Below are 14,127 nucleotides of genomic sequence, written 5' to 3' on the forward strand. Positions count from 1 at the left end.
TGATATTGTTGGTGCAATCACATTGATCAAAGTTGATTAAGATAAAGCCTCTGATGAAATTTTTATACCAATTTTGGATTTACTACACATTTTTCATTGAAGCCATTCTTTTTGCTGCTCTGTAGACTCCCAGAGGAAAAAAAGTATGTGTGTGTGTGTGTGTGTGTGTGTGTGTGTGTGTGTGTGTGTATAATTTAAGTCTCTACAAATTTCTTAAGAGCATGCAGTGAATGAAGAAACATCCCTCTTAAAAAAAAATCTAAGACTTAATAAGTACAGCAGAGGTTTTTGAAATTTGAATCCAGTCTTCTCTCCCTTCTTCTCTCTGCCTCTCCTTCATTCTGCCATCTCCTTCTCTCATGCCAAGTCACTGAGATGGAAACCACCCAGACTGTTTCAGCCTAAAAAGGCTCCATGGCCAGCATTTGGTGAGCTATCCTCCCCAAAGAGGAAGGGTCCCAGCATCTCTCCTACCTCTTCTACCAGTTGCTGAAGGGAGGGTGTTAAGAGCATGGCTGCAAATGTGTAGGGTGCTTCCTCCTCTAGAGGATGAAGACATTAATTTGAACATGGCATTCTGAAATACCAGGTTACAAACACTCCAAACTGTCAATCTTTGTAAAGCCATTTTGAAGTAGTTCCTAGAAACTGAGTGAATAAATATAATTAGTTGGCAGCAAATAGTTTTGCAGTCAAGTGATTCAATTTTTTTTATTGCCTGAAGAAATGGATTTATTGCATTAACACAGTGTGGATATGACATTGTAAAGTGATTTGGAGCATATAATTTGGAAGCAGTTCAAAGAATTGAGGCAGGATGCTGTTATAAAATCTGTCTGATTAATTTAAATAAAATAAATAGGGGTGTGTCCTAGTTTCATTTGTTGCTGTGAGAAAATATTTCAACAAAAAAGCAACTTGTGGGGGAAAGGGGTTTGGTTTAGCTCACCATTCCAGGTTACAGGTTTGCTGATGTGAAGAAGTGAGCAGAAACTTCAAACATATAGACATACTCCATCCACAATCAAGAGCAGAGAGGAATGAATGAATGCATACATACAAGCATGCTCGCTTGGCCTCTTGCTTGAGCTCAGCACAATTTCTCCACTCTTTCAGGACTCCCTGCCTAGGGAATGGAGCTGCCCACAGTGGGATGTGTCATCCCACATCAGTTAACCTAAGACCCCACATATACACATTGACGTAACACAGACCATCCCCCACTGAGACTCTATGACAGGTGATGTCAAGAGAGTGAAAGGAATTTTATACTATCCATTTAATTATTGGAATCAAGGCAAATGAGTACTTGTCTGCACAATTCTAAGGGTAGACTTGCTGCGCTGTTTTTGGTTACTTAAAATTCCCACCAGTAATGCAGAAGGGCTCTGAAATCCATCTTGCCAATCCTGTTACTGCCTATGTTTTAATTACATTCAGTCTGAGGAGACAGAAGTCACACCTCATTCTGATGTAAGCCTGAAAACTTATGGTATTGACCATCTTTCGATGCTCTTTCTAGTGGTCTGTATAGCTTGTCTGAAGAAATATAAACCGTTTATTCACTTTTAATCGTTGCTTTTATAAATTATGCATTGTAGATCCAAGTAAGAAATAACGACCTCTTCTTCGCTGCTGAGCCACCTCTTCATTCCCAGGCCTAGTTTTTTTTTTTTTTTTTTTTTTTTTTTTTTTTCTTGTGTCACAACAGATTTAACACTTTGGATGACAGGTCAGGTAGGGTCCCAGGGTCCAGTCAACATTAGTTTTTCAGGTCCTTAGTGCTCGACCCAGGGCTCCCCCTGGCGGTCAGAGACTGTCATCGCCCGTGGCTCTGCGGGTCCCCTCAGCGGCCCCAGGGCGGCCGGTACGGAGTGCGCAGGCGCGGTCCGACGTGGCCGGGCCCTGGCTGGAGCGGGAGGGTGACGGCGGTGTGCGACGCCCTCTCAGTGGGCTCCCGGGTTCGTAGCGGACCGCTGGCCTCCGGTGCGCCTTCTGGAAGGTCAGAGTGGGCCAAAGCTCAGCTCGGCGCGGGTGTGGTGACGCGTGGGCGGGCCCGGACTCAGAGGGCGTCATTCGGGGCTTTGTGAGCCAGGACTAACCCGGGATACGCCGCGGGCTGTGGGGGGGCTGCGGCCCGCGCCACGCCGGCATCTTGCAGGGAGCTCGTCTGCCGCAGAAGTTTCCAGCAGTCCTGCAGAGGGTATTCCAGCTAGTACTGAAGGAGCCTTCGCTCTCCCTGCATCCTCCACAGGGCTGCCCCGGGAGTGGCGCTCAGGTCCTAGATCCTCCCGCCCCAGGACGCCGCGCATCCCGGTGCGGGTATGCCCAGCTTTGGTCCCAGTGTGAGTCCTTCCACAACTGGTCCCTCCGAATTCTTAACCTGAGTCCTCCCATCCCTGATCCCTACTCATCCCTAGGGTTCGTCCTCCACGGTTCTCTTTCCAAACCCCATTAGCTTTTTTCGCTCCCCAGGGCCTACAGCTTGCCCATGGGTGGGCAGCTGGCTCCAGAAGCCGCATCACTGGGGGTTTTGCTCATTGTAATACACTGGTTGCTGGCATCCAGCGTCTCCTGCGGCCTAACTTCATATCTGGAAAAAGTTTTCTCTGGGAATGCGCACGGTTTTGTGACGCTGCAACATTGCGTTAGTGTATGGCTGGCTCCGTTACTCCCATGGTTGTGTTGTTTCTTGATGATCCTCGAGGTTTGCTTTATTGTGTTACACACTTAACGATTTTGTCTTCTAGTTTTTTTTTTTTTTTAAGATAACTTTTTTTCTTTGTTTTGATAAAATGACCTTCGGTTATCTAAGAAGTTAGCAACTGTGTTAAAATTACAGAAGCAATTAGGCGAATAATAATAGGTCAGTAGAAGAGTGCTCCTAGTTCCTGGGGAACTGCTCTTGGTTCGTGCCCTGACGTCGTAATTGATGGCTGTGGAGGACTTGTTTGAAACAGGAAACTTCTGTACTAATGTGGAATGTGGTTTGCTACCCATGCGTGGTGCTTTCTGAAAAAAAAAAAAACAGTCCTCTAGCAAGCCAGAATTGGCTAGGATAATACAGGAGTCGAATAGAAACCCACCCCGTGTATCGGTCCCCCATGTTCCTTATTGGGATCGTAGTACAGACTGCTGACTGTAGCTAATCATGGAATATTATACACCGAGTCTCAACTGTTTTTATTTTTTAAAATGTCACATATCTGGGGTGATGAGTAAGTTAGCTTTGTTTCGTCATTCCATATTTCATTTTTTAAGAAACCAGAATAATGTAACAGAGGACCCAAGTTCAGTTCCCAGAGCCCATATCTGTGTGCCTCTTTCCAGCTTCAGGGGATCCAATGCCACTGGGTATCTACACTCAGGAGCACATACCTGCCCTTCCCCACATGTGCATAATTAAAAATAATAAAAACAAATCTTTAAAAGATCAGTATAGTTCAAAAGTCAGACTGCACTATCACGTGCCCTATAAATGTCTATATGTAATTTGTCAGTGTTTACTTTAAATAACAAATCCTTTCCATTCTCCCGTTTTTGTAACAGACCAGGCATGCTGGCATTAGAACTTCTGTTGCTGTTTCTATTGAGCACCATTGTTTGCTACCTTTTCTGTCATGGAATGGAACCCAGTTTCCAAGTCTTTTGAAACAGAATTTTACCTCTGCTAGTACAAAGTGAAACACACACACACACACACACTTACACGGCTATGTCTCAAGTAGGTGCCTCTTAAATTTTTATTAGAATGTTTAAACAAGCTGAAGAGATGGCTAAGTTTAAAGACCTATGCTCGAGGACCTGAGTTTAGATCCCCCCAAAACGGTGTAAAACTGTAATCTTAGCCCTCCTGCTAGGAGATGGAGGGCAGAGACAAGAGACTCCCCCAGAAGCTAGCCTTGTCTATGGAGCAAGGAAAACCAAATCAAACCAAAAACAAAAACCGGTCTTAGACAAAGTGAACGGCCAAGACACTCTGACTTCCCTCGGCCCTGGGGCACATGTCTGCCAACATTTCACATGGAGATTTGTTCACACAACGATAAGAAAAGAGAAATGTTTAAAAGTCCACCATTGTTATCTAGAAGCAGGTATTGGTTCATGATTTGATAATTTGAATATCAAGTTAATAATGCACTGTTTAATATTTGAGATTGACTTTCCAAACTATGCGGATTAAAGCATATGAAGTCACTAACAACTTTTCAATCTTTTCAAGACATACAGTAAACATTTTTCTCAGGAATATGCCTGGACATTGCTTGGTTCACTGTTGTTATATTGTAAGCACATGAGCCCAGCCTGCTGCCCTGAGACCACACCCAGCCCAGAATAGACAGCCATGAATGCAGGCCAGCACAACGCAGATGATGCTTTTAGAAGGTTGTACACGTCTGAGTCCATGCCTCCTTGTGTCCCAAGAAAAACGAACTGTGGAACATTTGTTGTGTGGCTCTTGGGAGGAGAAAGTGGTTGGGATCTATGGAACCCAGTGACATTATGATGTCATAGCAGGGTATAGTTACAGGGAGAGTGTGGGCTTAATTTCAGTAGTGATACAGGGATGGGGCATTATCACTTTGTATATGGCCACTGGTGTGTGATATTTCCTGAATTGGGAACTGAGTTCCACTACATGAAGTTGCTGTGATTGGGCCGGCTATAGGCCTGTCCGTTTTTCAGTTCTGAGAAGTCTGACTATTAAAGTCTGTGGCAACTTCATTGTGTAGACAGCTATGGAGATACTCTTATGTCCCTTGATTTTTTTTTTTTTTTTCTTTTTCTGGCCTGAGAAGCTGTAAGGAGTGCACAGTGCCCAGCACAGGCAAATGTGGGTGTTGAACGTTTGCTGTGAAGTATGTTGGACTTGACATACACTTTGATGTATGGCATAGGCTGTCTTTGGAAGATATAACACAAAGAAAAGTAGAATACTCCATAAATCATTTTTATACATGTCAGAATAATACTTTGGTTATATTAGGAAAATAAAAGCTATCATTGAAACTTCACCTGTTTTCTTTTACTTTGTTAGTGGTTCCTGGAAAACAAAAATTAATTTTGTAATCCTTCTGGACAAGGGCTGCTGCAAGGCTTGTACTTATTTTGTAAAGTAAGTAACTCACCTTTCACCATGTACATAAAGAATTAAATATCTTTGTAAGCCAGCCTCTCTCCTTCCAAAGGTAGCTGGGATTGGTTTTCTGACCCAATTCTTGGTGTGTCCGTATCTCTCAGCAGTATAATAACATCACTACCTTTTGTTTTTTAATCCTGGTCATTACAATTAAAGCCCCACTAAAGAGGTTTTGGCTCCTTCATCCTGTCACACAGACTTTCCATCCACGCATCTTCCTGTTCTCTCAGCCCGGTTTACTGTATCATTTTGTTAGCACCAAGATCCACTATTTTCAGTGTTATGACACCAAGCAAAACAGAATACGACCTGAGTACTTCATGGTTTTTCTTTGGCATGTTCTATTTGGAATTACTAATTATCTTGATTTTTTATTGCTGTGATTTTTTTCAATTTTACTAATTAAATCCTGAATTCTTCCAGGGTTGTATAAATCATTCCTAAAACCTAGAAACACAGCAGACATTGTCAGTTTTTATTTCCTGGGTGCTTACTGAAGTGTCTTCCCGTCTGGATGTCACTCTGGAACCACTCTAGGAATCCCATCTTCAGCCCTGGGATTCCACTCCCAGTGTGCAATAACTGTCCCCAGGTCTGCCTCTCACCCCATGCTTTAAGGTCCCCCGAACCTGCTTTCCAGCTCTGTCAGCTCTGTTCAAACCCAGGAACCTGTGCTTCCTCTTTTGGATTTATCCGCTCTCTTCCATACGTCATTTTCTCTATTACACATTTCAGAGCATTTTGGCATCCACATGGGGCCTTCTGGACAAAGTCCTAGTTTTATTTTCATTTCCTGTTGTTCATTCATTCTTTTATTTCATTGCTTTCCATTCTGGGCATTTTCTCTTAACTTTATAGACTCTTTCTCTCTTCACTGAGTTTACCTTCCAGCTATTTTATGTGTGATTTCTAAAAGCTCATTTTTTTTGAGGGGGGGTGTCATTTTGGCCACATGCATATCTTTTGTGTTATAGATTTTTTTTCCCCCCTTAGAGGTCAGCTGTAGGTGGTGGTGTTCCTCAGGAGCCATCACTTTGTTTCTTACTTTGTTTGAGATAGGATCTTTTGCTGACCAAGTAGACAACTAGCCTGCCAGTGAGCCCCAGGAACCCACCTCCCCTGCCCTGGGGTTAGTGTCTTCAGAAGAGGCCCCCTGGAGCTGAACTCTGACCCACATTCATTTACCAACTCTGAAGTTCTTACTGAATGCTCTCTCTGAAGGACTGGGAGCAGGACAAAGATCAGTGAGGCAGACCCTGACCTTGAAATATATTTGTGTAGGAAAGAAGGCTAAGCACACAAAACACTTTACTGGGTAATGGCTGGTGATGTTTCTTGTCTTGCAGAGATGGAGCGAGATTCAGAAAATGGAGAGCCCGCTGAGATTAAGATCATCAAGGAAGCATACGAGAAGGCCTTTTTGTTTGTTAATAAAGGACTGAACACGGATGAGTTGGGGCAAAAGGAGGAAGCAAAGAACTACTACAAGCAGGGAATAGGACACCTGCTTAGGGGCATCAGTATCACGGCAGCGGAGCCAGGGTGCACAGGCCCTGCGTGGGAATCAGCCAGACAGATGCAACAGAAAATGAGGGAAACACTTCAGAACGTCCGCACCAGGCTAGAGATTCTAGAGAAGGGCCTTGCCACATCTCTGCGGAATGATCTTCAGGATGTGCCCAAGTTATACCCAGAGTTCCCTCCTAAGGACACATGCAAGACGTCCCCAGAGCCAGATTCGGTTAGTTCAGCGCCCCAGCATGCTGAAGTAGATGGGAGTATCTCTGTTGCAGGTGCCACAGGTGCTGCGCCCGGTGCTGCACCCTCTGCTGGGCCCTTACCTTCGCCCAGCTATCCTGCCGAAGCACCCCCAGCCTACACGCCCCAAGCTGCCGAGGGTCACTACACTGTTTCCTATGGGACAGACTCTGGGGAGTTTTCCTCCGTGGGAGAAGACTTCTACAGGAGCCGTTCCCAGCCGCCCCCTCTCGAGACCTTGGGGCTTGATGCAGATGAGCTGATTTTGATACCAAGCGGAGTGCAGATCTTTTTTGTAAACCCTGCGGGAGAGGTTAGCGCTCCGTCATACCCGGGGTACCTGCGCATCGTGAGGTTCCTGGATAATTCTCTGGATACGGTTCTGAACCGCCCTCCTGGGTTTCTCCAGGTAAGCTTTTTGAAGCAAAGGTCGAGCGTAAGCCAAGAAATGAAGAATGTCTCGTTTACTTTTGTTGATGTTTGTAACACACAGGATAAGAGCAGACGGAAACAAGGTTCTACTGAGTTCTGAACACATCCATGATTGTGTTGGCTGGGTTTTCTTCTGTTTTTAATGTTAGAAAGTCTGGTTTGGGTTTTATTTGTGATTGATTTTAGGACCTAATAGAGCTATTTTTTTTTTTTTTAATCTGAAGAAGACATGCTGTTACTTGAATTTCAAAAGGAATTTAAGAGAATCATGAGGAGACTATGTACCTGTAAATATCAAGACCCGCCTGGGGGTGTGACCTGGCCTAAAACCACTCAGCCAGGGGCAGTGTTTGCCCCTTGAGGGACCATTTTTGACAGTATCTGAAAGTGTTTTCATTACAGCTGAAGGGTGGTGGTTACCTGGTGTATTAGAGCAATCAATGAAATGAGCAATCAATGACCACACAGTACAGCCCATCAGGAGAAAGTTATCCATCCCTAAACCTCAGTCAGGTGGAGGCTAAGAAGCCCTGGCCTCGAGGGCTAAGCTGCAAGTAGGGGGACCAGAATGGTTCAAAAGTGAATCAACATGTGTGTCAGGGCATTGCTCGGGCCCTGGTGAGGTCTGCTCCGGTTCAGTCCAGCAACAATCTGCCTGAGAAGGTTGCATGGCGGTGCCAGGAGATGGGCTCTTGAAAACGGGGGCACAGTGTACACTCAGTAGGTTTGTGTGGAAGAGAGGTCACTGTTTAAACAAAGCTGTTGCTTGTGTCCAGCCAGAGTCAGATAAGGAAATTTAGCTAGGCACTGGCTATCTACAGTCCTCATACTGCTTTGCCTTTGTTCTTACGGAAGTCAGATTAAAAGTCATTTAACAAGAGTTGGAAGCTAATCAGATGTGAAAACAAATTCTTGGGGCACAGTTGAAGGACTGATTACTGGACAAGAAGAAATGACTCAGTTTTCTCAAGGAGGAAGCCCTGGGGTTAAAAAAGAGCAGGCTCAGGACTGCATTTAGGGGAAGGGCTACAGACAGTTTCTGCTGGTCTGGTAACAGTGTTGCATAGTCGCTAGACCTAAGAGCTCTCTAGGTCTTTGGCTCAGGAGGTACAGGAAGAGAGCATCAGAAAGATGGCCCTTGGCTGCTGGATCTCAGATGGGAAGATGCTCTGACTCCACCAGCAGTTTGTCCCCTCTCATTTGATTTAATTTGGTTAACAGTTTACATACCTCGTGTTTGGGTACTAAATAAAAGTAGAGGTACACCCCACTTTTAATGAATCAGCTATCATTCACATATTAGCTATTTGTAGCAGTTTTCTGGAGTGTCTACTGAATGTATTTATCCTAAAACAAACACACAGGTAGTAACATATCTGTCTATTATAAATTAGGTAAAAAATCTCCTGAGCTCTAAAAATATTATTAATATATTTAGGACATGAGAGTAAGGTTATTTTCAATAAGCAGATTTTTTCTAATACATATTAATAAGAAACCACTTTTTTTTTTAAGGTTTCTGAGTTCCCTGGCATCACTTCATACTTTGGAAAATATTGCAGTTAGCTTTGTTCTAATCTACATGAATTTTACTGTACTAAATTGATGGCTTTTGAAACAGAGAAGAAAATCCATTTTAAAAACAGATTTTGAAAATCCTTTTCTAGGAGTCAGCCTTGAGCAGTGTGGTCTGTGCACATTATCTCCCTCTGCTGAACAGAAGGGGGCGATGTGTTCAGTTCCCTTTGTTTCAGTAGATTGGTCAGTCCCTTGGGTTTCTTCATGGTGGATGGTGGTGTAAGGATGGGGCAGCTATACTTCAGTTGCTAGAGAATGTAATACAGGAGAAAGGAATACATTTAGGAATTCCCTTTGGATAGCCAGGATAATATGAGCTTAAGTTTGTGTGTTAGGACAAATTGACTTCCCCAGGTGGTAATGCAGTTGTCATTTGGCTTTAATGTCACAATCTCCTGACATACAATGTTCTACTCTGTGTCTGAAACATCAGGCTCCCTGGGCAAAGCAAAACCTAAGTAATAACTCCGTGTTTCTGAAACAAAGTACATTCTCAGGTGCAAGCTGTACTTTCTAGTGGTCAGTGCTGAGAACCTGAGTGGCCTGGCTGTGCCTCAGCTTTTGTCATAAAAGGACTGTGACACACCATTTTCACAGTGGAAATGACCTAATCGTTCATGGGGATGAAGAGAATGCACAATGTGCATAGGCAAGGTACCATGCACCACAAATGCCATCGGAGGTCATTCTGTTAAGTGAAAATAGTCAGACACAGTGGGTCAAGTACCACATGATCTAAAGGCTGAGAGTGGAGTGATGGTTACTAGAAGCCATGGTATGTGGAGAGTAGATGGGGTGAGAGGAAAGGGTACTAAGTAAGGAATGACCAGCTGCGCTTTGAGAAGAGATTTAAGTTTTCACTATGAAGACCTGCTGGGTTTCTGAGGGTGTAATATGTTTAACTGCATCAGAGCGTTATTGGTTACCCTGTTAGAATGTACAGTGTTTTTATTTTATTTATCAGTTAACAGTGAAAGGGACTAGCTAGTTTGATAGAATGCTGTGAGGATTAAATGGGTATCATCAAATACTGTATTAGAAAATAATTTTGTGCTTTAAAGGGATCTAGTTAGAATAATCAGCCCTTGGTTTACACTAACCACCTTTTATCTAAAGCTACCATCATTATCTTTAGTCAAATTCAGGAGCCCTTAAGGCCACCAACTGTAAGACTATGTTAGTGGAGCATTTGCAGTCATTTTTAATGCAGGAAGGTCAAGGTAGAGGTTTATTTAAGTTGGGGTTGCTGATGGTGGGTCTATAAAACCATGGCATGCATCAAACTCTGACAGATTTGCTTTTACTGTAATACTTACTCTGTTGGAGACCCATTCACTGATGGAGATTTTGTCTTCATTCTTTCAGGTGTGTGACTGGTTGTACCCTCTGGTTCCTGATAGATCACCAGTTCTGAAGTGCACAGTGGGAGCCTACATGTTTCCAGACACCATGTTACAAGCCGCGGGGTGCTTTGTAGGGGTAGTTCTGTCATCTGAGCTCCCAGAAGATGACAGGGAGCTGTTTGAGGATCTGTTGAGGCAGATGTCTGACCTTCGGCTACAGGTAACCCAGATTCCTAGGTAAACTGACTTTAACTTGAGCACCAAAGATGTACTTTCAAAGACCTCTAACAAGCTTTGTAGAGGCTTTCTTCCTCCTCCTCTTCCTCTTCCTTCTCCTTCTCCTCTTCCTCCTCCTCTTGCTCTTTCTCTTCCTCCTCCTCCTCTTCCTCTTTCTCTTCCTCCTCCTCCTCTTCCTCTTTCTCTTCCTCCTCCTCTTCCTATTTCTCTTCCTCCTCTTCTTCTTTTTTATGACATAGAGATGAGAACAATCTGCCGTTGATTGTTCAGATAATAGGTGCTGGAGTTAAATTCACTGTATGGTAGCTGTTAGCCTCAGCTGTTACCAACCTGCTCTGCCTGTAGTTTTCTCACTGTAACACAGGGTCAGGGATAATGTCCACCTCCCTGAGCAGTGGTGGGAACTGAAGCTCTCATTGACAGCTAGCAGTGATCATGCCCAGTGAATGGTGCCTATTTTACTACTGTTTACAATGAGGATGGCATAAGATGTGAAATTCTGAGGATAGTTCTACATTAGTAGATTGGACATGTTAAGTGTATGTGTGGTATTTCAAGAGAGATTTTGGTGGACACAATGTTTTTTATTCTCATGGTGAATGAAGGCCAAATAAAAAGTGATATGATCATTGTGCATGTTATGTTTTTGGTCCCCAGAGGAGGAAACATTTATTCAGTTCATGCTTTCAAGGGGTTTTAGTCCATGGCTACTGGAACCATACTTTTTGATCTGTGACAAGGCACAGACATGACAGGAGGGCATGGCAAAGGAACACCGCTCACCTCATGTCAGCCATGAAGCAGAGACAGACAGACACACACACAGACAGACCGAGGAAGAAGCCAGGGACTGATTCATCCTTTAAATGCACATCCCCTAGAGGTCCTCTTCCTGGAGTTAGGCCTACCTTCCAGTTCCTACCAGATCTCTATAGTCTGTCAGTACATTACTCTATTGACTCAAATCAGCGCCCTCACAAGCCAATCCCTATTGAGTGACAAGGTCCGTCCCTGGAGACAAAGCCTTTAGTCTTAGCACTGGAGCCTTTTAGGGGACACCTCATATGCAAACTGTAAAAATCACCCTCCTTATTTAGTGTGTTTGCTCTGTCTGTGTGTTTGTCAGCCAAGGGCTTGAGTTAAATAAGTATGGTGAAGTTTCTTTTTTTAATTGAGTATTGATAGTTAACTTGCAGCTAAATTCAGTTGACAGCATGACAGTGTACTCTTTTGTTTTCCTTCAGTAATCAGGTATTTGGGTTCTTTTATTAACCAGTTAAAGTATGTTAATGTCAGAGTGCCATGAACAGGACCAGGAGAATGTAAAGATATAGTTGTGTAGGTGTGTGTGTGTGTGTGTGTGTGTGTGTGTGTGTGAACTTAGTCAGTGTCGCCATAGCACATAGCCTCTGTGTAGTACAGCACTGCCTGTGTGTCCATAGGAAGGCATTTGTGAAGGTTGGAACCTGTTTGAGTGATTCCGGCCACATCCCAGTTTTACTGCTTACTTTCTGTATTAGTTACTTGTTGCTGCAACAAAGCACCTGACAGAAGGGACTTAAAGAAGGGAAGGTTTGTTTTGGCTCACACTTGAAGGATGTAACCTATCACAGGGCTGTGCTTGGGAGCAGGAGCAGGAGGCAGCCGGTCCTGTTAGTTAGGAAACAGAGAGAGATGAGTCCTGGTGCTCAGACCCCTGTCCTTTTATTAGTCAGGACCCCAGCTCATAAGATGGTGCTGCCAACATTTAGAGTAAGTCTTCCTGCCTCAGTTAACATAGATCAATAATGTCTCACAGATGTGCCTAGAGATAGTTTTCCATGGTCATTTTAAATCCCACGAGAACCACCATGCTCTCTGCAATAACTTGTAGGTGCTCACAGACCTAGTATAGGACACTTTTTCCCTCACTTCTGTGGACCTTCCCTGCCTGGATTTAGGGAAAAAAACTAAGTAGACTCCAGGGTTGTAGGATACTGCTCTATTTAATTTTATTCTTTGGCTCTATTTTATTTTTAGTTTTTGTGATTTTGCAGAATGTCAGTTGTAAACTAGAAGTATTGGTTCTGATTTTTACATGTAAACATTTGGCTCATTCGGCAGACTGCAATGCCTGTGGCATTAAATGCAGAGTCTTGGCCCCTTCCAACAATATAATGCAGTTATAAATGAGCTTTGTTCATTCCTAGCCTTTGAACTCATTCTCATCTTGCTATATCTCCTCAGATTTATTATTGCATTAATTAAATCCAAAAGTAGCAGTGATGTATGGAGATCAGGATTCACTAGACCAGTATAATTAAGGTGGAGTTTATTCAGGGAAAGAACTTAAACAAAACAAGTGACTGTCATGGGGTCCTGCTCCAGTCATGCCAACTCTGCCACCCAGATGCTCTCTGTGTTCTGAAGAAGGGGCATCTTAGCCTCTTCCTTTTCCTTTTAACCAGTCATGTCCGCACCTGTGACCACACTCTTTGGGCATGTTCAGTGCCACAGGCACAGAGATGGATATCACTACAATTCCTCTTTTAGTCTAAAGAAGAAGATTTTGGCTTGACATAAAACTATATACAGTGATAGCAAATATCAAGTATGCTCTAGGAGAAGGAAAGGTAAAAATATACACAATTTAAGACCTACTACCAGTAAAACACCGTAGAGCAATTGTCAAGAACTACATATCCAGTCCTAGGGTAAAGGCACAACAGAGATTACTACAAAGTTGTCCTACACTGGAAAGTTTAAGTCTTGTATCTAATATTTCTATCTAGGAAGAGAGGACAATAATTGTGACAGTCTAAATTCAACCTCATCAAAGACCTGAGAAGGAAGATAACAATACTAGGGTAGGCAGGAAGTGCAAGTGAGTGTCTTCAAAAGGTACAAAAGAAACAGCAGGCTACCTGGACAGTCATCCAAAGTCTCACAGCAGCTTAGGGGCAGCCAGCTTTGGCTAAGATCTAGAGTATCTAACTGACCAACACAGATGCAGGGAGGTTAAAAGACTGTCTTACCCTGACTTGGCAGAGTTCAGCAGTCTATATGTATATCTCCTGAAAGCACAGGAGGACAATACGTCCAAAGTCAGTGGTCAAGGGGGCAGTTCTTTACCCAAAAGGCCAGTAGCCAAGGAGAGAATGGACTCCAGAAGGAGTGACATCAGTGCCCAACATTTTCTCTGGAATAGCTCAGTGATGTCAGTAGCAATTGTGTCTCATGTCTGTTGTTCTGTAGATCTTTGAAGTGTTTGAAGATCAAATATCTATGTCTGACTTACCTCATAGGTATAAGAAAGATGGGTAACTATCATTTTGAAACATAGTTGCTCAATAACTGAAACTTTCCAAAATAATTTAGCAAGGACAATGACTTTTAAAAACATGTAACTATAAACATATTTATAATTCTCAATAACAGAGGTAGAACTGAAATGTCTTGACTAGAGCTAGAACTGTAAAGTGCAATATGATAAAATATCCTGAGTTATATCAATATACAAAATGTATATACATCAAGATAGTTTTATATTTGTGTGCGAAACATCATAAACAGAAAGGACCAACATACAAGAATCTAACAGTTTTAGTTATTGATAGCTATAGTTGCTAAAATTAGTTCACAATAAGCTATGTTTATCTA

The 14,127-nt window shown here is 43.1% G+C and overlaps 1 protein-coding gene across 1 annotated transcript in view; it reads left to right on the forward strand.

The window, feature by feature from the left end:
• Positions 1–1,923: 1,923 nt before the first annotated feature.
• Positions 1,924–14,127, forward strand: part of Spart (spartin) — a 28,541-nt gene continuing 16,337 nt past the window's right edge. Inside the window, exons 1-4 of the mRNA XM_051176964.1 lie at positions 1,924–2,002; positions 5,039–5,116; positions 6,487–7,307; positions 10,274–10,471. Coding sequence (XP_051032921.1) covers positions 6,489–7,307; positions 10,274–10,471 — 1,017 coding nt within the window. The 5' untranslated portion in view covers positions 1,924–2,002; positions 5,039–5,116; positions 6,487–6,488. The remainder of the gene's footprint in view (positions 2,003–5,038; positions 5,117–6,486; positions 7,308–10,273; positions 10,472–14,127) is intronic.

This window comes from Phodopus roborovskii, unplaced genomic scaffold (assembly GCF_943737965.1).
Source record: "Phodopus roborovskii unplaced genomic scaffold, PHOROB, whole genome shotgun sequence".
NCBI lineage: Eukaryota > Metazoa > Chordata > Mammalia > Rodentia > Cricetidae > Phodopus > Phodopus roborovskii.